We start from the raw sequence: 25,190 nt of genomic DNA on the forward strand, positions 1-25,190 counted from the left end.
ATGAACAATGAACAACTTTACAAAGGTAGAATAAAATATCCATGTTGAAATTTGGTTAATGTGCAACTTTTATTTCTGATATAAATATTTTTCAAGAGTTAGAACCAAATTTTCACATTCCCAGTAAGAGAGGTCACCTAGTGTTGCCTGCATTTTTTTTTTTTTTTTAACATTCACCTATCTTAGTCATTTCAACTCAGGGAAACTTTCATTTCCTTTGATTGTCACCTTCTTGTCACAAGTTCCATTAAAGCAAAGAAACCACATGGTTTAGAATCAGATTATACATCCCCAGAACATGGCTCAGTTCAGTTCAGTTCAGTCGCTCAGTCGTGTCCGACTCTTTGCGACCCCATGAATCGCATCATGCCAGGCCTCCCTGTCCATCACAAACTCCTGGAGTTTACTCAAACTCATGTCCATCGAGTTGGTGATGCCACCCAGCCATCTCATCCTCTGTTGTCCCCTTCTCCTCCTGCCCCCAATCCCTCCCAGCATCAGGATCTTTTCCAACGAGTCAACTCTTTGCATGAGGTGGCCAAAGTATTGGAGTTTCAGCTTCAGCATCAGTCCTTCCAATAAACACCCAGGACTGATCTCCTTTAGGAAGGACTGGTTGGATCTCCAACATGGCTAATATGACTCAAATCACCAGATGTGTAGTCCTTGCCTCTCAAAATTGTTCTGAAGTTGCTGTTTCTCATGTACAAGCAAAGAATATGCAAAATTGGTATGGAATTATCACTTACTAGCACTACTAATGCTAGGGCACTCCTGACTACTCTTTGGCCATTGAGACAATTAATTAGGTACACAGCAATGTGGAAATGTCAAAGGAAAACTCCATTGGTGTTAGGATTCTGATGTTCCTATATCCTTGGGTATGTCCTGTTTTCTTGTGAATGTTCAGGCTGCTGCAGCTGCTTCCAATTAACTACAGAGGAAAGAAAGAACTGTGTTCCTACATATTAAAAAAACCCCACAAAACTGCTGCTTTATTTTCCCTTTGGTCTAGGAGCCCACCGATTTTACACATATGTGCATTTCCTGATGATACAATAGAGCCATCTGGTGGTAAATGAAACCAGCCATAAAAATAAGGCATTCATTCAGTTCCTATAATTGTTCATACCATCCTCCGAACCTTAAAGCCTTGCCATGGACCTCTGATAAAACTGAAACTCCATGGGATGAGGGGCAAAAAAAAGTTCTGTCTCAAAAAGAGCATGGCTCCTAAGTCTCACAAGACTGTATACTTTCCCCCAGGTCAGCCTTTGGTGGGTAAAAATTCTGGTTAGAACAGTGATATTCTAATAGATGAACAGTGATTATCTATTCAGGGATGAACCAATAATTTTCACTCTCCCATACATGATTCTAATAATTTCAAGAGTCAGTCTAAAACATCTCAAAACATGAGCCGCAAAACAAAATTGTTGTCTATTTATACTTTTAGGTAGTTTATCTAGCCAAACATTTTATGCCTAAAGGGGAAATTGTTGAGAGTCAAAACTATTAAAAAACAAAAAACAACTAAGGGTCCCTGATCTAGATCACTATTTCCAAGAGAATCTTCTTGTCTAGTGTTTGACATCAAGAGGAAGTTTGAAAAATCCTTGTGAGTAGCCCCAGCAAGATCATCTAATCTAATTCTCTAGGTCTTTTTCTCCAAACATCCCTAATTTTCCTTGCCAGAAAGGACAACCATTTCCAGTAAAACAAAAGCATTACAAGTCAAAGCCAAATGAAACAGGCTTGACTGGAGACTGTTATTAAATAGCATAGGGCTTTGTGTTCAGGTAGATTTAAGACAGCATCGTGTGCTATAGAACAGGGAGCGTTCTGAGCAGACTGTGAGGAGTGCAAAGCATGTCTTCTGCACATTTATCCCGGTTGTCACTCCCCATTCCCTGACTTGCCTTCTTACCCCCTCTCCTTTAAGGGGAAGAGCCATGAATGTATCTACTTTGGAGTAAAAATGGCTTACACAAAGTCAAGCACTTTTTAATAGGAAACAACCTCCATTAACCAAACAAAAGACTACAGATTAAACCAAGAGTAATCTCAGAAACAGGGCTTTCCAGGTGGCTCAGTGGTAAAGAATCCACCTACCAAAGCAGGAGACATGGGTTTGATCCTTGGGTCAGGAAGATTCCATGGAAGAGGGCATGGCAACCCACTCCAATATTCTTGCCTGGAGAATCCCATGGACAGAGGAGCCTGGCGGGCTATAGTCCATGAAATTACAAAGAGTTGGACAGAACTGAACATGCACACAGGGAATCTAAGAAATAAGTAAATACCTGCTGTTGGAAGTTTTGGAGGTAGGTGTCTATTTTCAGGGAGTGTAAACAGTTAGGTGTAGCTGGTCACTGTCCCTGTTTTGCAGGATGCAATGATATAAGAGCAGAAAGGTGGGACTTACATCATTAAGTTCATTCTCCTCAGGTACATGTGGACACAGTGTATATAAAGCAATTTATGTTTCTTATGAACACAAAACTGTATTGTGATTAATATGATTCCCTCATCAACTACTTTAATCAAAAGTAAAAATGTATGATATATATAGTTGATTGGGGATTGAGTCTATGTCTGTGGATTTTCAAATGGTAAACTCCAGTACTTCAATGTGTATTCCAGCCTTTAAATTCCACTCTTTGTCCTAAAAATTTCTACCTAAATATCTATCAGTAATATAAATGCATGTACCTAAGATAATCAGGATGGTCAAAGTAAAAGACTATTACAGCATATTAAAAATTCCATGAACTTTTGGTTACAGTCAAGACACTTGATTATTACGCTCTTGTTTTAAAGTGGACAGCGTACTAGATGACGAACCTTCTGCAACACTGTAAGAGTAGATTTCCTTTTTAGCTACAAAGGTTCCTCATTTGAGAATTTGGAGGAAAACCTACTCTTTGTTCTAATTTAATTTTTCTTGATATCTCTAAGCCAACTCAGCACCTTTTCATTGTTCCCTTCCCTATTTCTGAGTCATTATGTTTCTGTCTTGCAATGACCTTGCTCTTCCTCAGGCATAGAGATCCCTTTCACCCTTCAGGACTGGTTCAAGATCTCTGATTCACTGAAATCTTTCACCTGCCTCTGAATCCACGTGCAGCATTTAGAAAGACACCCGCCTGCAGCAGCCAGACAACACTGCCCTGCGCATTTACTAGGAGCTCAATAAAGAGTTGTTGGTTGGCTGGAGGCTCCGCAGTCAGAGAAGGTGACCGCACCAGATGGAGCAGTTCTTCATGCTGAGAGGCTGTAACAGTGCCTCCTTTGAGCAATCCTTTCCAAGTATCCAGCTTAGAACACTGACTGGGTTGAGAGCCCCAGATCAAGTCTGCGTGCCAAGGTCAGGGGCCAGACGGCACAGCCGAGGGCGAGGCGGTGGGTGTGGGTTGGGTGATGATGGCAGGGTTGATGTGAGGATTAAATGACATAAATCAGGTAACTGGTTGGACAGATGAAGTACTCAATTAATATTCTTTTTTACAGATCATATTCTAATTCCTCTAGAGAGAATCATTTGATGTTAAAAACCTGCTAACTAATTTTTAAACCCTAGGAAAAGAAAGTTCCCATTAAGACACTTCTGTAACAGCAAATGATTAAACCATGGCAGTGGGAAATTCAATCAAGTAGGCAATTAGAACAAAGTTAATATATTAAATATGTGGGTGCATTTCTTTAAAAGCAAGGTTGCTAAGTAAAGATGTGGTTATGGCCTTCTGCCTTTACAGAAGAGCGTTTTGCAGTAAGTCAATTTAAGACAATTAAATGTTTTTACCAATCTGGAGCAACTAACGTCCAGGGCTCCAGTAGCAGCCCCTGCCTAGTGGTCCAGTAGCTTCCTGCCAGATAAAACACGCTTTCAACACATCCTGCAACAGTCAAGCTTCCTGCTTGATGTCTTGTCTATTTATTACTGTGGCCCTACTCCTCTTTCCCCCAGCTTGACAAGCAACAAATGCCCTAAACTGTCTTACCCTTCTAGGACCTGCTTATATGTCTCACGTAGATTAAAGTCTTCCCTCAGAGCCCCAACTCAGCCTCTTACCTCCAGGCAGATTTTTTTTCCACTCCTCCCTCAATCTCTAGTCATCAGAATTCAGTTTACAGTGGAAAGCTAATCCCTCTCATGCCCTCTGGGCTTAGCTTTTGCAATAGCTTCTTAGGCTAAATTGCCTGTTTCTCTTTAGGCAACCATTTAACAATTCAGTTTTGCTGATTCCAACCTGTTATAGTGAAAACAGTATTTCTCTGTGGCTGAGGTTGTGTCATTAATCACTAAATAAAATATTTAAGTTTGAAACATGAACCAACTACATCTATTCTCCAAGCCTGGTGGAAAGAGTTTCTAGAAAGTGCTCATCTCTATGACCTCAAAGGAAATGGTCATGGGAGGACGACGGATGAGCACTGACTAAGGAGAACTCTGCTTGGAATGTGGAAGACCACACTGGAGTTGTAGACCTAACCTGACTCACTGACAGTGTGACTCAGGCTATATGACTCTGGAGCTTCGCTTCTTTAGTTGCTAAATCACGTCCAACTCTTTGCGATGCCATGGATTATAGTCCACCAGGCTCCTCTGTCCATGGGATTTCCAGGCACGAATACTGGAGTGGGTTGCCATTTCCTTCTCCAGGGCATCTTCCCAGCTCAGGGATTGAAAATGCAACTCCTGCGTCTCCACCAGGGAAGCCCATTCTTGAGGCTTTATTCCTTTCATCTTAAAGTGCATTGTGTCAGGTTTCAGAAGGAAACATAGTTAAAGAGATCGAGGGCAGTTTGATGAAAGGAATGGCGAGAGTATGGATAAGGGTGTCAGCCAAGGATGGAGAGACAGCCCCTCCACCTCCCACTTCCCGCACCCAGATGCGAAGATACTTTGTCTTATCTTGACCTGAACAGTAGGGGGAGAGGTAAGGTGGGAGTGTTGTCGCAGGATCTAGAAAGGGAGCTTGCAGGGAGGGCCATCCAATAAACTGAGGTCTTGGGCAGAAAAATACAGCTGCTGCCAACCTGTGTCCAGGCAGTGGTGGTGGGTGGACCAGTGGAATAAGTAGCCTGACCCTCCTCTCCTCTCCCCTGTTGTACTTCTGTCTAGATGTTCCTTGGGCTGAACCCAATGAGAAACCAGAGGGCAAGAGAACCTCAACAGCAAGTCCAGAGAGACCAACTCCCTGGAAAGAGCAAGTGGGAGAAGGGTGGAGAGTGGATATGGAGAGAGTAACAAAGAAATCTCAGGCTGAAAGGGTCTAATTCTGTTAGTGGTTCCCAAATGCCAGCCCATAGATCAGTGTTGATTTGTGATAACATTTTCACCAGTCAGCAAGAAAAGGATGAAAGCAAACTTCTGAAAAGGACCTTGTGAATTTTTCATGAAGCCAGGTTTATTCTATTTAGAGGACTGTCCTTTATTCTGAGATTATGATCGTTCTACATATGTTTGTGTTAAGAAGATGTATTTTTAACAAATGGCAGTGATAGTACTTGGGAATTACTGTGTTTTGCTGTTTTCTTTTTGTCTTGGAAAAAATTGAAAAATTGGCAGTCCTACAAGAACTAACCAATTATTTTTTGATGGAAATTCTTACTGGTTTATAAAATCTAAAAGCGTAGAGGCCTTCTATCTAAGTGACCTCTGATAAATTATACATTGAATGTTTTGTCAGGTGGCTATTCCAGAACTATGTTCCCTGAATTCCCCTGGACCAGGTCCAAGATGGACTTGAATTCAATATCAAGTCACTTTAGCACAGTTCCAAGATACTGTTATTCTGGACAAAACCCCACATTTGTAAAGGTCGACCTTATAAAAGGTCGACCTTTACAACCTGTGAAAGGTTAACTCTTTTTCCATTTCCAGAGCATCAACAATAGTGCAAAAGAAAAAGGTATATGAAAGGAATTGGTGATTCAGGTTTTAATGTGTAAAAAGATTGTTGGCGTGAGAGTTAAAGAGAAATGGCCGTATAACATATAATAGCTTCATAAATATAACTTTAAATAATGGCTCACCTAAAACTCTTAACAGGCCAACTAATTTTAGTTCAATTGAACATGATTCAATTCATTTAAGTTCAAAAATTATTTACTGAGGGCTCACCATTTGCCAGGTACTGTGCTAAGCAATGGGGAAATAGGTTGGAACCAGACATTCAGGATTAATACCCTCACCAGATACTCAGTTTAGAATTTCTCTCCAATACAAAAGTCCTGGATTTAGTTTTATGTGAAAATGAATGTCAAGAATTTGGTTAGTTGAACATTTTTATGCTCACTCATAATATATTACTCTGTGCTTTGGGGCCTGTTCTTTTCTCCTTGATGAGGATTCTAATAGATGTTAGAAGGAGGTAAGAGAAGTTCTAACCTGCTTTCAGATACCCCAGGTCTATCTCAAACAATAGTCCTAGATAAGTTCTCACAGACTGTGAATGGATGGTATTAGAGGAGAAAGGGACCTAGTAAACAGTTGGTATCTTTCATCATTTAAATAAAAGTTAGCAGTAAAACAGGTTCTGGGTTACAGGAGACCTGAATGTGGGTTCATGTTATATTACAGAATGTGTTCTGTGACTTAAGACAGCCCTCTGGCATTTTGATTTTATGGGTGGATTTCTTAACACTTTGGGTGTCACACACCTCTTTGATTAACTAATGATATCTATCAATTCTCCTACAAGAAAAAAAAAAAGCCTTTGTACATGCTTGCACACACACACGCGCGCGCGCGCAATAAGCACACAGTTTCACATTTACTTTCAAGTTGCTTAAGTGTTTTTCTCAATGCTATTTGTGTAACCCAATTTATATATTCCTTGTTTAGAGGGAATAGTGTATTCCAGCACCTTTGCTTTATATTCTAAAACAAAATACCAAATATTAATGAACGAGGGTATGAATAGGTTATTGTTGCCTCTTTTGTAAATCATGCAGATGAACAAGCAAGTAATTTGCTCTTCCTAGAGATGTCCCAGACTCAAAAGAATCAGAATGGCTCTTCTCTTTGGACACTAGAGCAAGAAACATACTGGGGAAGCCTGGTTCTTGTAACTGAGCCACACTAGTAAACCTGTCATGCTGATGGTGAAGTAAAGATTTTAATAATGAGAAAATATTTCTTTCATAATAGAAAAAGAGAAAGGATGTAGCAAGGTGATTTGCTGTTAAAACTGATTTTTGTTTTTTTCTGTATAAATCATGATTATTTATTGGACTCAAGTTCATCATAAACAACCAAATAAATATTTTATCAGCAAGGAAGAGGTGACGAGAGGTTGGGTAGGCAGCTAATAGGGTCTGTCACGAACAGCACGCATAACTGATGAACGTTTTCAGTTTTTTTGCCATCGATGTGAATTTCTTTACTCTGGGATGAGTAAGTTTTTATAGAGCTTTCATGTGATTTATCTTATATTTATAATGGCTTTTCTTTCCAGTTCTTCTACTGTCAGAGAGAAAAAGCATTTTTTCAACATCAGAGATGAAACCGGCTGTTAAGCATTAGTAATGAGTTCGTGTCTTCAGATGAGATGGTATCTTTGAAACCCTAGGGCTAAAGTCAACAGCTTTGTGTACATTCTCTTATTTTGTCTTTTCTGCACAAGCAAGGTGGGCCAGTGCACATTGAACCTTCTGCTTGCCAAACATCTGCCGATTGATCTTCCCCAATAAATCAATTTAGACTGGGTTTGTTCTGAAAAGACTGGGAGCAGGGAGAGTAATTCTGAATTAGTGTTAGATGTTGCTGAAAGAAAAACAAGCAGCACTGGGTATTTTCTGTGATTCTTGGTTTATAGTCAAGGTGCATAGGAAATATCTTGAGGACTGTAACCTTTGATTATTCCTCATTGATTAACACTTGCAAATGAGAAGGATTGAATGCATTTCTGATGTTTGTAGGTACTAAAATATTATGTATTGTGTAGTTTTATGAACAATTGGTCTTGAGTTTTATCCATGCTATAGTCATCTACCAAAACATTAGTAGAATGTTTTCAGAGACTTTAAAACATAATTTCCCCCTCTGTCTGTGGATACCCTGACCCATTTTTCAAATTGCTTCAATGTTTATAACATTTGCTACTATCTTTTTTTACGAATTAACTTTTACTATAGTTTATTCACAATATTGTGTAAGTTTTGGGTGTATGGTAAAATGAATTAGTTTTACATACATCCACTCTTTTTTAAGTTCTTTTCCCATATAGGTCAGTACAGAGTATTGCGAAGAGTTCCCTGTGCTATATAGTAGATCCTTATTAGTTGTCTATTTTATATATAGTAGTGTATATACGTTAGTACCAGTCTCCCAGTTCATCCCACCCCTAACTTCCCTTCTTGGTAACCATAAGTTTGTTTTCTAAGTCTGTGAGTCCGTTTCTGCTTTGCAGATAAGTTCACTTATACCCTTTTACAGATTCCACGTAGAAGTGATATGATATTTTTCTTTCTCTGACTCTCATTACTCAATATGACAGTCTCGAAGTCTATCATGTTGTTGCAAATGGGTATTTTTTTTTCTTTTTTATGGCTAAGGAATATTCCATTGTATATATGTAGCACATCTTCTTTATCCATTCCTCTGTTAATGGACTTGAAGTTTGCTTCCGTGTCCTGGTTACTGTAAGTAGTGTTGCAATGAACATCGGGATATACGTTATCTTTTCTAATTATGGTTTTCTCTGGATATATGCCCGGGAGTGGGGTGGCTGGATCATATAGTAGCTCTTCTTTTAGCTTCTTTAAGGAACCTCCATATTATTCTCTATAGTGGCTGTACCAATTTACATTCCCACCAAGGAGATTTCCCTTTTCTCTACACCATAGCCAGCATTTGTAATTTGTGTTTTTGATAATGGCCATTCTGACTGATGTGAGGTGATAACCTCATTATAGTTTTGATTTGCATTTCTCTAGTAATTAGTGATGTTGAGCATCTTTTCATGTGCTTTTTGGCTACCTGCATGTCTTCTTTGGAGGCATGTCTATTTAGATCTTCTGCCCATTTTGTGATTGAATTTTGATATTAAGCTGCATAAGCTATTTGTATATTTTGGAGATTAGTCCCTCGTTGATTGCTTCATTTATAAATATTTTCTCCCATCCTGTGGGTTGTCTTTTCATTTTGTTTGTGTTTTCCTTTGCTGTGAAAAAGTTTGATTATGTTCCCAAAAAATGATTTTAATTTTGTTTTAAATAAAGGAGAGGATGAAATGAGGAATTGCTATTTAATAGATAGGTATAGAGTTTTGGATTTGCAAAATTAAAAGTTACGCGTATCAGTTGCACAAAAACATGAACATGCCTTACACTACTGAACTGTAAATTAATAATGCTTAAAATGGTCAATTTTATGTTATATATATACTTATCACAGATAAAATTTTAAATAACTTATAAAACAAATGTATAGAGCAGATAAGTTATGGCATGAAGGAATTAGTATGAATTGTGATTAATATTATTGTGAAAAAGAACTGTAAAAAAGGTTGCACAAAATAAAAACTGTGAAATTTAAGAAAAGGAAAAAGCATAGTAAAATACTCTCATGAAGGAAAAGATTTTGATTCCTTTAGTTTAAAACATTTACTAAATATTATTTGTTTTAAATTTTGATTTAGTGGGACATTTAATAATGTAAATACTTCCCCTGTTTGTAAGGATAATGCTTTATAAAACTGAGTTTTTAGTGACAGGATTATTTATTTTCTCAGACATCATTTCCAACTGGATTTTGAATATTTAGGTATGTTGACCAACAATGTTTTCATCCTCCCAGTGTATCCCAGTGGTTCAGTAAATGTATATGCCTGTAAGAAGGATTTTCAGCTCAGCTTATGTGTAAGGTGATAGAATTTTATTGCCCAAATGGAATTTTTTCAAATTTAGTTTTGTGAATAAATTTTTGCTATTCTGTATGTAATCAGCAACAAATGACTTATGATTGACGTTGTTCAAAGTGAAGGTAATTTTTTGTCTACTAGTGAATTTTAGATTCCACATAAGTAAACTTTTAGAAAAAATTTTAAAATGTTAACTTGCAGTGGTTAAAAACTTGAAGACTCTAATGATGCTCTTTCCAAAACCTAGCAAGGAAATCCTTAGTTGAACTTGATGTTCCATGAGAAACCTTTTCCATGATCAGCCTCCCCCTCCTTCAACCCAGCCTGGCATTTGCTCAAACTCCCCTCTTTACCAAGATCTGAAGGAGAAATGTGATGCATCCTTTTGGATCAGATAAAAGTGTAGCCACAATTTCCATAGTACATTCCATTGTGATAAGGTAAGCAGAGGACAGATGAGAGAGCTCTCTTTTGCTGTAAATTTCCACTTCTTTTAAGGTCTCCCAGTCAAAATATTACTAAGAGGCATGGCCACATATCGGAGAAGATGGCGGAGCTTGCTCAGTGGGACCCCGCTGCTTATGAAATGACGAGATCATTCCATCTAATTCATCTTGCACTCTGCACTGGCCATTTGTCATGCCTTGTCTTTCCCTGTTTGGAGTATTTCCCGTGTCATGAACCCATCTCCCCAAAGAATAAGGCAGGAGCTCCCTCTCCAGCCTCCTTTGCCCCTCCATGCCCCATTGCAGGCACGTGACTTAGGCTCCCCACGTCTGACACAGCAGCCTGAGGATTCAGCATAAATGAGAGTGATGTGAAAGGTGCCAAACAGAATGGAGTCTGGCTGGGTGAGCAGGGTCGTTCTGTTTTCAGAGGCTGCAGTGACAGGAGACAGATGCAGTAACATCTCCGGGACTTCCCTAGCAGTCCAGTGGTTAAGAACTTCACTTTCCAATTCCAGAAGTGCAGATTGGATTCCAGGTAGGGGAGCTAACATCCCACTTGCCTCACAGCCAAAAAGCCAAAACAAAACAGAAACAATATTGTAACAAGTTCAATAAAGATATTTAAAAAATGGTGCACATCTGAAAAAAAAAAAAAAATCTTAAAAAAAAGAAGTAACATCTTAAAGGAAGTAGGAGGGGCTGTGGGGCCTTTGCCCCATGGCGGCAGTAGTAGGTTCTCTACCAGAATCTGACAGGGAAGTTGGGTGTAGTCTCCGAGACCGATTCTCTGACTCTCCTAGGCATCCTCTGAAATCCGTTTTCTCCTGAATACTAACTGGAATGGGTTCTGTTGGTTTCAAATGTGAATCTGACTGATTGTTACTTGTTTGTTTGACTTTAAGTAAGTAATTTAATTATCCTGAGGCTCCACTTCCTCCTCTCTAAAAAATGGAGGAAATGCTAACTCACCGGGGGCTGCCGTGGTGATTCAACATGGCCATGTGGAACAATGCTTAGCATAATGCTTGACCCAGAGAGGGAAGTTGCTTTGTTTTACTTATTTATTTTTTAATCATCTTTTTAAGCTCTAGATTTTATGTTTCTGTTGTATAGCTCCTGGGAACTTACTTATTTATTTTTTAATCATCTTTTTTAAGCTCTAGATTTTATGTTTCTGTGGTATAGCTCCTGGGAACTTACAGCTAAGGAAGGAGCCTGAGCTCTTGACCATAAGGATCAGAAACTGTTCGTATCTGTTAGTAACTCTTAGTATCTTAGTATCTGGCATTGACATCATGTAGCTGCATCTTCCCTGGTGGCTCAGCCAGTAAAGAATCTGCCTACAACACAGGAGACTGCCTGCAATGCAGGAGACCCGGGTTGTGGGTTGCCATTTCCATTTCATTTCAACCCACTTCAACCCATTCCATTGCCATTTCCTTCTCCAGGGATCTTCCCGACCCAGAGATTGAAACTTCATCTCCCACATCTGCCTTATAGGCAGATTCTTTACTATTACGCCACTGGGGAAGCCCTAGAGAACATATAGTATTACAGTTTATTTACCTTTTTATTTAAAACCTTTAATGTGGCTACTAGAAAATTTTAAATTAGATATTTGACTTTTAAATTTTTTAGGTCAAGACTTCTGAGAGACTTAGGTGAATGTCCTCGGTCATGAATCAGTAAATGAAACACATACCTCTAAAGACAAAAAGGAGACCCTCATACAGGACAGGCTATATCACACAGAATTTTGCCACAGAACTTGAACTTTCCTACTTTGTTAAGGAAATGTGTGACAGTATCCTGCCGTATTTTATCAAAGTGATGTGCCAAAAGTTTTACTTGGTAATAGCTAGATTTGCTATGTTTAAATTTGAAACCTATGCCTTGATTCTTCTGTCAAGTATTTGAAAATAATTTTAAAAATGAAAAAAATTTAGATGAGTTTATTTAATCCAGATGGTCAGTAATGATGATTATTTTCCTAGTATACTGAGGGTTAAGAACTTGAGTAATTTGAAAGTTACCTTATGGGTACTAGACTGTTTGCTTGCTTGTTTTTTTACCACAAAGCAGTTCTGAAATTGGACCATTCAGATCTCAGCATTACATGTTAAACAGTCACAAAGTTATGATGGGAGACTTTTTATAGATTTTCAGAACATAATTGTCAGAAAAGAATGTAAGAACACATTTGAAGGCAAAAGGCCAAATGCAGCTTTACTCAGAAGGAGAAAAATTAATAAGATTCAGAATATAGTTACCACCACGGACATAGATATTTCTATTTTAAGAAAGATTCCAAGTAGAAATAGCCCCTAGGGAAAGCAGACTGTTCTAGAATTTATAGTATTTTCCTTAGGCATTTGAGGCAGGCAAAACAGGGCTTACTTTTCCCAAAGAATGTTTCTGAACTACATCTAATTTTAAAATGTCTTACAATTTAATTTTCCTTTGCATTAAATATATGATTCAAGAACATTTTCTTCCCTAACTGAAAAATGTGACCAGCTATTCAATAACAAACACATGAGAAGCATTCATGTATTGACTGACTGCCACTGATAGGTAAGGTCCAGAGCTAAAGCCTGGAGATAAAGCTGAATTCATCAAATTTTCTACCCTCCAGGAGCTCATAATGTGAAAAAAAATTGAGAAAAGGAGGACAGATACTCAGATAAGTGAACTCCAATATTACAGGGATGAGAAAGGAGAAAGGAAAAAGACATGTATTGAGCAACATCACTGGGCCATGAATTTTCAATATACTATGTCCTCCAAATTTAGATAATATGAAAGATATAAAAAAGTGAGAATCATTAGAATTTTACCACCCAGAGGTTGCCCATGTTATTATGGACTGAAGGTCTGTGTTTCACGCCCCCTCAAATTCATATTTTGAAGCTCTAACACCCAATTTAATAGTATTAGGACATGGGGCCTCTGGGAGGTCATTAGATTTCAATGAAGTCATCAGTGTGGTGTCCTTATGATGGGATTAGTGTCCCTGTAAGACAAAATCAGAGAACTCTCTCTCTCTGTTACCTTCTCTCCCTTCCTTCCCCCTTTCACCCATGTGAGGATATAGCAACAAGGCAACTGTTTGCAAGCTAGTACCCAGTCATGCTATAGCACCCTCATCTCTGACTTTCCAGCCTCTAGGATTGTGAGAAATCAGTGTCTGTGTTTTAAGCCACCCAGTCTGCGGTATCTCGTTATGGCAGCCTGAACAGACTTAGACACCGCATTTGGTATATAATCTTCTAGGCTTGTGTGTGTGTGTACCTGAAGATGAATAACATAAAACATTCATACTATACATGGTTGTATGTGGTTAAATTATGATCATTTTCAGTTAATAGAATTTCATAGGTATCTATATTTGAATAATAATGTCATTTCTCACAAATTTTAACTTTAAAAGCTACCATAACTTTCAATGGTCACAATAAATTTTACTATGTGCACAGGCAGTTTTTCCCACTATTGGTCAAACCTGTAATAAGCATATATGTGCATCTTTGTGATCTTGTTTTTCTAATAGCATAAATGGAAAAAGTGGTTACTGGATTTTAAAGATTATATACTTTATACATATTTAAGATTACATCCTCCAACTTCATCCTCCCACCCATGACATGAGAATCAGACTTTTCTTACACCCTTGACAATAATGATATTTTCAATACTTTCTATGTCTGTCAAACTTACAGGTAAACATGATATCTAAGTTCAGAATTTTTTAGTTCTTTGCCTCTATTTGGATCTCTTATTGGGTATTTGTATGTCTTCTTTATAAATTAGAAATTTTGTCCTTTGTCCATTTTCAATTTAAAGGCTAATCTTTTCCTCATTGATTTATATGAGACCTTAATATATGAAGGATATTGTACTGTAATAGATGCTACAAATATATACTAATACTTATTTTGAATATTTATAAATACTTCTTATATGGGTTAGAATAGTGGTGCACTTTCTTATGAGATACAGAATTTCTGGAGACTCAATTATCTTTTCATCTTTGTGCATTAGTGCATAACTTTGAGGGAAGAGTGAAGTTTTTGCAGAAGCAAAATCTAATCAAAACTTGGAGAAACATTCCATTTCTCTGAACCTCATTAAGTACAGATAATACATCACTTTGACTCAAATTATTAGACATATTTTGAAATAACTGATTCACTCTGATACCTTACCTAAATTAAACAGCTCAGCTATTGACATGATGACCCGGAGCTATTATTCCCAGCAGCAAATTTCAGTTTAACAAAACCATCAAAACAAATTAAGCTGATGTTATCCAACCTGCCTGATGAGACTGAGGGCAGCCAGAGGCCAGACTTTATCCCTGAGAGCCTGCATCCTTGTGCTTCTCATCCCCAGGTCACCCCACTCTCTGCCAACTTCTCTCCAGGCACCCAAAGACAGCTTCCCAAAGGGAGACTGACTCCTAGATTGAATAACTGACCTGAACCCTTCAGGGGATAGTCTCTCTCAAGGAAATCTAGATGTTTGGGGAAGTATTTTTCTTCGGATGACAGCAGTTGAAGTGTGCTCTCATAGTCAGACCAATTGATTCCATGGTCCCCAAAGTACATTTTTCCCTTGCCCTGTCTTCCTCTGATCTAAACGTTCAGGTTTCAGAAAATGAGCAAATTATACATGAAACTTGGGTTTTCTAGGTGGCACAGTGGTAAAGAATCTGCCTGCAGGAGACACAAGAGACATGGGTTCTTTCCCTGGGAGGGGAAGATCCCCTAGAGGAAGAAATTGCAAACCACTCCAGTATTCTTGCCTGGAAAATTCCATTGACTGAGGAGCCTGGCGGGCTACAGTCCATGGGGTCACAGTCAGACATGATTGAGCCACATACATGAAACTTGAGTTTATCCAGAATATTTATTCAGAGTAACCCTTAAATTCAATTAATATATTTAACCTTTATATAGTCATATATATATATATATATATATATTTAACTTCTGTCCCCTTTTTACGTTTCAAAACTTCCTTCCTTTTGTGTGTATACACATACTTCTTAACATTTCCACTCTCACAGGGAAAAAAAAAAAATGCCAGCACAAATTACCATGCTTTCTCCCAAAATAATGCCTCTTGTTTGGAACTTTTTGCCATTTGAAGAAGCCAAATAGAGAAAAAAATGTTATGGGCATCTGATGAAACAAATTTGCAGACACTCAAATACTTCAGTTTACAGAGGTCCTTTGCACCACTGATGCTTCTTGGGGACATTCTGGAAAACAGTCTATCTGTAAACAATCTGTTTCAGTGCCACGTGTTTTCTAAATTTCTTTGCCTGTTGACATTTTTTAAAAGGAACATATTTGCATGTGAAAACAGGACCTTTTGTTTCTTATACATTTACTCTGTTAGAAAAATTAAAAACAAAACAGGTCGTCTTGCCTAACGGCTTATGAAGGAGCGTTTTGTAAAGGACACTTCTAGTTCTTCGACCAATCTTATTTTAAACTACTCTCTTTAAACTCTTAAGCTGGATAGAACTTATTATTAAAATGAAAAGTTCTGGAGGTAACGTTTTATTTTGTATCTAACTATAGCATTTCCTTTCTTAGGTTTAACTATTTTCTTATTTATGTCTAGCTTTATATTGCCGTAATATTTTTTGTCTGTTTTTGACTGCATCGGTTCTTAGTGATGGCATGCGGGCTCTTCTTTTCGGTGCACAGGCTTCTCTAGGTATGAGGGTTCAGTAGTTGTGGCTCCTGGGTTTACGTGCCCCTCAGCACGTGAGATCTTAGTTCCCCTACCTGGGACTGAACTCGTGACTCCTGCATTGGAAGACGGATTCTTAACCACTGGACCACCAGGGAAGTCCCCAGTATTGCTGTAATTTTTGCCCACCAGAATATTTCAGAGAATTCTTCTAGCACACAATATGATTTCCCTTGCCCAGTCCTTGAAGTTGTTTCTGGCCATGTGACTTCTCTGGGTAATGAAGCCGGAGGAGCCATGGTGCGCGTCACTTCCGGGCTGAGCACTCTGCACACCCTCCTCCCACTGCTGCCTGCCTGGATCGCAGCAGGGCACTCCAGGCAGGGCTCCCATCCAGAGGTCCCTTAGTAACAACGATTAAGTGTCCCTCTGCCTCCCAGTGTGGACGGGTATTGTGAAGCAGAAGTGAATCATTCAGATAAATATAATATTAGGATAAGCCATTAGCCAATTGCAGCTAATATCCTTCCAAAACGTTAATGAAGTTTTGATATTTCTTGATAGTAGTCAAAGGGGAAAAAATATATATATATATATATATATATTTCTCACCAATGATGCCATCACTACCACCTCTCTATGTACTGCTTGACCTGAACTCTCTGTTGAAGTTGTTGCCTGTAGAATTTAGGTTATTAAACTAACTGAACTTTGAGATGATTATATAGGGACAACAGTGGGATAGGAGCAAGAAAGCCTGACCTGTATCAGTGCCTCATTTCTTGCAGGATATCGATATAAAAGTCATTATATGAGAGGTTGAACAGTGTGTAGAAATTCAGACTAACATCTCATGTTCCAGCATCGGGGGAGCTAACATTACCCGTCAAGATATAGTAATGTTGGTAATATTAGATACTATCTAGATAAACTAACATATATCCCTAGAAATAAAGTTTTTATTTCTATACTATTCATGTTCTTTTATGGGGGAAAAGAGCCAGTTGTTAGTTTGAAACCATGAAAATGACTATGCTTTTAAAAGTTTATTTACTTTTGCCTGTGGTTGGGTCTTTGTTGCTGTGCAGGCTCTTTTCCAGTTGCGGCAATGGGGGGCTGCTCTCTAGCTGCAGTGCACAGGCTTCTCACTGCAGTGGCTTTTCTTGTGGAGTACAGACTCTAGGGCACTTGGGCTCAGTAGTTGAGGCTCCTGGGCTCTAGAGCACAGGCTCAGTAGTTGTGGCGCACCAGCTTTAGTTGCTCCGAGCCATGCGAGCGCTTCCCTGATTAGGTATCAAACCCATGTGTCCTGCATTGACAGGTGGATCCTTCACCATTAAGCCACCAGAGATGCTCTACCATGCTTTATTAGATGAAAATGCTTTACTTCCTTAAAGTCTGCAGATTTTCATTAAATCTCTCACATCAAGAAAGATTTGTCTGAAGGACTATCAAAGTTACAGAGACAGTTTCTATTCATGTCTTTTGTCTTGCCCTCAGTTACAGCACAATGACTGCTTTGCATTTCTTGTGAATTTCCATTCACAAAACCTCATTCATTCAGTTAGACTTATTCTGGTTGTGTTATTCTATGGGGCTAGAGTTCCAGGGTTACAGACACTCAGAGATTTGGCTACAGAGGGCTTTTTGGAGGTGGCTCTTATAAGCAACACCTATAACAAAGAAAAGAAGCAGAAATGCAACAGCGGCCTGAGCTGATTCCATTAGCGAGTTGGCCCGGCCCCCTTCAGGATTGCCCTCCAAAAAAGGGACCCAGGTCTTGCAGCCCTGCATCAACCAATCACTGGATGCCGGTTGCCCCATGAAAGGGGATGACTTTGGAGCAATGGAGTGCCTTCATCCAAGTAAAATTCCTGATGATAGACTCAGCTGCTGGTCATCTCAGGCAAAATTAACTCAAAGTAAATCATAGATCTAAATGTGAAACCTAAAACTATAAACCTTCTGGTAGAAAAAAGAAAATATTTGTGACCTTGGGCAAAGATTTTTTAAATCAGATAGCAAAAGCATGATCCATGACAGTACAAATTGATAGATTAGACTTCATCAAAATTAATAACTTCTGCTCTTCTAAAGACACTTCTAAGAGAATTAAAACACTAACCATAGACTGAAGAAAATACCTGCAAAACACACATCTGAAAAATTACATGTATCTAGAATATATAAAGAACTTTCAAAACCCAGTGATAAGAAACAAACAACACAACTTAAAAATTTGTGTTGGACAAAACATTTCAATAGATATGTCACCAAATGAGATAGAAGGATGGCAAATAGATGAAAAGGTGCTCAAACACCATTAGTTATTGAGGAAATGAACATTAAAACCACAATGAGATACCACCTCACCTATTAGAATGGCTAAACTTAAAAGGCTGACCTTACCAGAATCAGAGAGAATGTTAATAAAACTAAAACTTTCATACACTGCTAGTGGGAATGTTACATGATGCTACAAATTTGGAAAATAGTTTGAGAGTTGTTAAGAAAGTTAAAAATACAGCTTACCATGTGATTCAACCATTTCACTCTTAGAGATTTACCCAAGAGGAAAGAAAGCATATGTCCATACAAAGATTTGTACATGAACATTTATAGCAGCTTTATTTGCAAAAGGTCAAAAGCTGGAAATAACCTAAATGTCAGTCAGTGGGTGAAGGCATAAGCAAACTGGTGCATTCAGAGCAGTGGAATACTATTTAGCAATAAAAATTAATTATTAATGCACACTAAAGTGTGGATGAAGTTCAAGATAATTTTGCTGAGTGAAAGAAGTCAGTAAAAAGTTGCATATTGTATGACTTTATTTATATAAAGCTCAAGGAAATGCAAAACAATACATAAGGACATGAAACATGCTTCCTTGGAAATTAGGTGGGAAGGAATGAGTAAGAGGGACTACAAAAGAGCATGAGAAAGTTCTGGGAGTGATGGAAAGATCATTATCTTGACTGGGATGGTGGTTTCACGTGTGTATACATATGTTAAAACTCATCAACTTGTACACATTACATTTGTCAAGTATGCTTAAGGAAAAAATAGAAAGGAGTAAAGAAGAAAGAAAGGAAAAAATAAAAGGAAAAGAAAGGAAACAAAATCTAAAACTGTTCTGAGATATCATTTGTTACATATTGGAGTGGTAAAATAACCTATTTCTTGTAACAGCAACAAATCTTTATATTTAAATATACATAGAAATGCAATTCTATATTGATCTCACTGCAAGATAAGTAAGAATGTCTTCTTTAAATAATTTGAAATGTTCATTTAAAATACAAGCAATATTTAACAACTGTAATTCATTAGTGATTTGAAAGTTTGCTTATCAAAGGGAAGAATCTTTTGAAAGCTATTTCAGAATGCTAAAATTTAAAAATATCAGAAATGTGACCAAATATATGCTTCCTGCAAAACTAATGCTATGTACCTAGTACTAGAAGAATAGAATTTATGCAATTTGACACAATTTAAGGCATTCTTGTCTTTCCCAGTTTGTCAAATGTAGTATTTTAAAAGCTAATTTAAGCTTGTTTTATAAAGTTGACTTCCTACATAGTGTGCTATGAACTTGACCTTATGAATTACAAAATTTTAAAGTGCTTTAATATTTTAGGCTCTTGATAATTCTTTAATGAAGTGATCACTGAATTACAATTTGAACCCTAAATGGCTTATGAGGTTTCATAATAAGCCTAGTTTTGTAAAATGAGTGAAATAGTTCATGCATATTCTAGCATTATTGAATTCGTAGCCACACTCTCATTTTTGGATGTGCCACTCCACTTAACCAAAGGTCACGTGATGTTTTTACATTGTTCGTTTCTGTGTATCACAGTTTTCAGGGATAGTTCACAGGGAGAAGCCCTGAGTCAGGTATGTGGTTCAGGTCACACCTCCTCGCAACAGAACTTTTATTTTCCTAAAGAGTTTCCAATGAGATGACTTATAAGCACTAGATGTTGTTTGTCAGAGGATGTTAAAAGGGAGCAAAGGCAACAGTTAAATAACATTCTAATATGGTCCAGATAAACAGGGGTAACCTGGCACCTGACAAGTGGATCTACGTAAATTCTCACTGGATGATACCATAATGTTCTTGCTCTCCAGTTAACATATGACTCGTCCATCCCTCCACAACTGGACTCTACCTCAACCTCCTTAACTCTAAATTCCTTAATTCCTAAGGTGGTAATAATAATATTCATGGAGCAGGAGGAGGAGGAGGAGAAAAGTACAATAGTGATGATTCTAAAAAAACCACCCCCATGTGCCGCTGTAACAATTCAGAGGGACAGCATCTGTCAGTTACCTAGTGCTTTGCCTGGAACTCAGTCCAGTCATTCTGTTTCAGATGGTATTGAGTGAATGCCGTTTTGGTATCACAAACTTTCTTTCAGGGACATAGAGATGAATGGGTCTTCCCAGGTGGCGCTAGTGGTAAAGAAACCGCAGGAAACATAAGAGACAAGGGTTCGATCCCTTGGTTGGCTGAAGGAGGGCATGGCAACGCACTCCAGTATTCTTGCCTGGAGAATCCCTCGGACAGAGGAGATGGTGGGTTATGGTCCATAGGGTTGCACAGAGTCAGATACAACTGAAGCCACTTAGCGGCAGAGATGAATAAAGACTAAGAATGCACAATTTACCAGTAAAGTCAAGATGTTAAAGTACTGTTCAGAGGCCAGGTGCCGCAAAGGTAGAGTGTGTTTCATTCTGCTTTGGTGCTCAAGATACCTTCAGAGAATTAAAGACATTTTTATCCTTCATCCGTGTGTTCTCTACTAAAGCTAACCACAACTATTCAAAAGAGGCATCTGAGATCCACCTACAGTTTGGTTCCTTGTGGTACAGAGCAGAATCTGGTCTGCTAAATAATCATCCTTTGAGTTCCAAGATTTGAAGGGGGTTGTGCATTGAGGAGGCAGCAATAAATGTAACCGTCCTATGGCCTTCAAGTCTCTAGTCCTAACCTCTACCTCAAGCTAAATGTATTCTTTTAGAAATGTAAAAATTCAGTAACTAAGGCAAAAGCAGTTACTTCAAGCCCCAGGGCTCTCAACTGTGTGAAATGTAAATTGAGAGAAGATAGATTCTGAACTCCAGGAAGCTAATTGGGAGCCCTAGGCAGAATCCTAAATGTAGTCATTGGCGCCTTGTCCTTTTCAGTGTTTTAGGCAACCAGTGAGAGGGTTACCTCTAGGGTGTTAACTGATTAGCATTGTTAGAGAAAAGGCCGTCAACAGAGATTGGTAGGCTGAAGTCTCCCATTTCCAAATCTCCAATTTAACTACTAGCGCAAGGGTTACAACTAACCAGAGAAAAAATGTTTTCATGTAGTGCCAGTGAGGGACACTCTTCCTTTGGACAACAAAACCGTAAATAGCTCTACTACATAAGATAAAAACTCACTGAAAAATAGTAATAGGATATTCAATGATAACTAGAGGTAGAAAAATTCTTCATTAAAATCATATTCTACTAATCTAAGTGAGTTTCCCATTGACTTCTATTTCTTCAACAAAAACCCACCTCCTGAAAATTTCTGTGGGTTTGAGACATATGTCCAGTCTGTCTGGGGCCAGAATAAGTGAATTCTTAGAAAAGAGATGTTAACACTGAATAAAAATAATTGTGTGGAAGTGGAAGTAAGGTTCTGAATATGTACCTCACTAGATCAAATGTTCTTAGCTGATGATGCCGGAGTGGGTCATGAGTAGAAAAGCAGAATGCTGAATCCAGAAAGAAATAGCGAAACCAAAGGGCAAGGTCCCATGGTCCACAGAGTGTCTGTTTGAAATGAATCTATTGCTAATAGCTATACCGCTGTACACTTGTAGATAGCTTCCCAACCATTTTCATATCCCAAACATCTTATATCATATAGACTCTTAAAGTCTCATCATCCTCATTCTACAGATGAAAAACAAGACTTGGAGAACTTAAGTGTCTTGGGGTATCATTACAGCCTAATTCCCAGTCCTGCAATCTTTCTTCTCTAGCACACTGCTCTACATTAGAGCTGGAAAGGTTGTTCCAGAAATGTTTGTGGGTGGAGTCTAGGGGATCCTTACTGAATCTGAGTCAAGGGTGTACAGATAGCTCATTCTTTTTCTTTTTTAAAGGAAATCCTCAAACTTGCGTAAAAATAGAAAGCTAGTGTAATGAGTCTCCATGAACTCATCACAGCTATAACACCAACCTACCCAAATGTCACCTGAGGCCTCTAGGGGAACTGGTTGAGGCTTAGGTAGAAAGGACCCAGCTGCTCCAAAATGACTTGGAAGGGAATGAACTGAGAATATCGGGAAGAGACTGTGATTTAAACCCAAGCCCAAACAAACCAAGTAAGATGAGTTACCCAATCTGTTTCATGTCTAAATTCCAGAGTTTCCTCATTTACAAGCAAATACTTTGAAGTAACCCAGGATGTCTATGCTTCTGCAAGACCCCAGAGAGCAGTGTGAGATCCTAAGGAAAAGTGTGATCACAGCCACCCCATACCAACTTCCCTCCTGCCCAGCAGCATCCCCTCATTGGTATCCTGCCCACTTTAACACATTCTACTTGCTAAAGTACATGTTTTATTTTTTTTTTTAATGTTTACTAGTAAAATACGAAAGAGAGAAACTATGTTAGAAAAATCTCTACATCAATTAAAGAAGTTACAGTTTCATTAACTGTAATGCTTTTAAAAGAGAAACTCATGAAAACCTCTTTTCTTACCGGTATTTTGTTTCTTTGTTGTGTATTTGATGCTGAATTTCCAGACGTGGTGCTGAAATAAAGGAAGAATTCAGAATTCCAAAATTTTCTCTCAGACATGCACACACTCATACACACACATACACACCCTGCATCTAATAGATCTTTATGCTGTAACATTGAAGATGTATCTTCTAAAGTATTTCCTCCCAATGTCATTTTCTGAACATTTTTAAAGGAAGTCAAAACTAGGGAATGTAAACTTTACTTGAAGAAGATAAAATAGCCTTTAAAGGTCCTCTTGAGAATAAGCAGTCCGAACAGTACAATCTGTTCTGAAAACCTGCAAAATATCTTATTTCAACTAGAAAAACATATCCTATGAAACAGCAGACTTTGAGAATTCTTTGTCTCCTACACTGCTTCTCAATCAATTTCTCTTTGTCTGCTGGATTATTTCCAATAGTTTACAAATATGCTCTTACTTATTGCATCTTGAGCCCTGTTAACCCTTTAGTTTCTGCTTGATTACTCTGATCCCCATTAGAGCAAAACTATATTGTCACTGTCTCTAATTCCTTTCTTCCTATTTTATGTTAAAGCCATTCCATTCAGACTCTCACAACTATCATTCCACAGAAATTGCACTTACTGAATTCACTAGTGAGTCCACATTACTGTAACCAGTGGTCATGTGTCACAGTTCATCTTAACAACTTTTGACATGATTCAAGACTCCCTCCTTGAAATGCATTCTTCACTTGGCTCCCAAGACATCCTAAGGTCCCAGACTTTCTTCCCATTCCATCTCCTGCTCCTTTTCAGTCTCCTTTGATGGTTGTTTCTTCTTTCTCTCAACTCTCGACATTGGCCTGTTCTCTTCTCTACTCAATTCTCTCCCTCAGTGAGCTGCTCCAGCTTCAGGGATTTAAATATTATTAGTATGCTGGGGCTTCCCTGGTGGATCAGACAGTAAAAGAATCTGCTTGCAATGCAGGAGACCTGGATTCAACCCCTGGGTTGGGAAGATCCCCTGGAGAAGGGAATGGCAACCCACTCCAGTATTCTTGCCTGGAGAATTCCATGGACAGAGAAGCCTAGCAGACTACAACCCATGGACATGACTGAGCAACTATCACAATATGCTGATCACTCCCCAATACATATTTCCAGTGCAGACTTCTCCCTTGAAATCCAGATGCATTTATTCAATTGCCTTCTCGACATCTCCACCAGGATGCCTAGTAGACATCTCAATTTCAACATTTCTAAAACCTAACTCCTTATTCCTACTCCCAAATCTGCTCTACTTGCAGTCTTCTCCATCTCAGTTGACAATGGCATTATCTTTCCAGTTGCTCAGGCCAAAACCTTGACTTTTCTTTTTGTCATGGAAACCAAATCCAACCCAACAGGAAATTTGGGGATCTACCATCATAATGTATCCAGTACCTGGCCAGTTTTCACCATCTTCATTGCTAACAACCTGGTTGAAACCTCAAGCTACATCAGATCTTACCTGGACTGTTGCATTCATCTCCTAAATGTGTCTCTCTGGTTTTCACTTTTGCCCCCTACCTTCAGTTTTCAACACACATCAACTGTAAAAATATTATTTCACTCCTCTGCTAAGAACAAACAAAAATCTCCAGTAAAGGATTCCATTTCACATAGAATAAAAGCCAAAGGCCATATAACAACCTACAAGCTCCTAAAGACGTCTTTACCATTCAGCCTTTCCATCTACTGTAGGATGCCATTCCATTCCCTTCCTCCCCTCCCAAACACAACACTCCTTTTATTTGTCTGAATTCATCTCATATTCTTCTTCTCAACTCCTCGCTTTTGAGTCTCACTGACTTTCTTGTTGTTCTTCCATCACTTATGCCAGGAAGTTTTCATCTATACTTGTCCACCAGACTTTTTACTACTTCCTTCTTTGCTTTGCTCAAATATCCCTTTCTCAGACAAGCCTACCACATGCACGTCATTTAGAATTAAGCTCCTCACTCCTCTGTCCATCCAAATTACCTTGATTTTTCTCTGCAGTGTTTACCACCTTCTAACACTTTATGTACTTGCATGTTTATTATATCCATTGTGTTTCCTCTCAACTGAACATATAAATTCCTTAAAGATAGGGAATTTTTTTATGCTGTTATTTTCTTACTCTATCCCTAACATCTTCAGGAGGGCTAGGATGGTCAATAAATATTTGTTGAACAAATAAATGAATGAATATTTGAGTTAATAAACCTCCAGTCTTAATAAGTCATTCTATTGTTACCAACCAGCAAGCCTTATTTTACAATACTGGAGCACTTTTATTATTTTCTATCCTACTATCTCCCTAATGAGTATGTTACTTTATTCCTATATTTCTGTGCATGTCTCTTACTTTAAAAAAGTCAAAACCGTTTAAAATGTTCACAGAGTAATCAGT

At 38.3% G+C, this 25,190-nt stretch overlaps 1 protein-coding gene across 3 annotated transcripts in view; it reads right to left on the reverse strand.

Moving 5' to 3' along the window:
- The window catches only part of CCDC192 (coiled-coil domain containing 192), a 199,615-nt gene that overhangs the window by 171,397 nt on the left and 3,028 nt on the right, over positions 1-25,190 (reverse strand). For all 3 annotated transcript variants that reach the window (XM_020893498.2, XM_020893495.2, XM_070458790.1), the window contains exon 2: positions 22,769-22,820. In XM_020893498.2, the coding sequence (XP_020749157.2) occupies positions 22,769-22,820 (52 nt within the window). The remainder of the gene's footprint in view (positions 1-22,768; positions 22,821-25,190) is intronic.

The sequence above is a fragment of the Odocoileus virginianus genome, chromosome 3 (assembly GCF_023699985.2).
Source record: "Odocoileus virginianus isolate 20LAN1187 ecotype Illinois chromosome 3, Ovbor_1.2, whole genome shotgun sequence".
In the NCBI taxonomy this organism is placed as follows: Eukaryota; Metazoa; Chordata; class Mammalia; order Artiodactyla; family Cervidae; genus Odocoileus; species Odocoileus virginianus.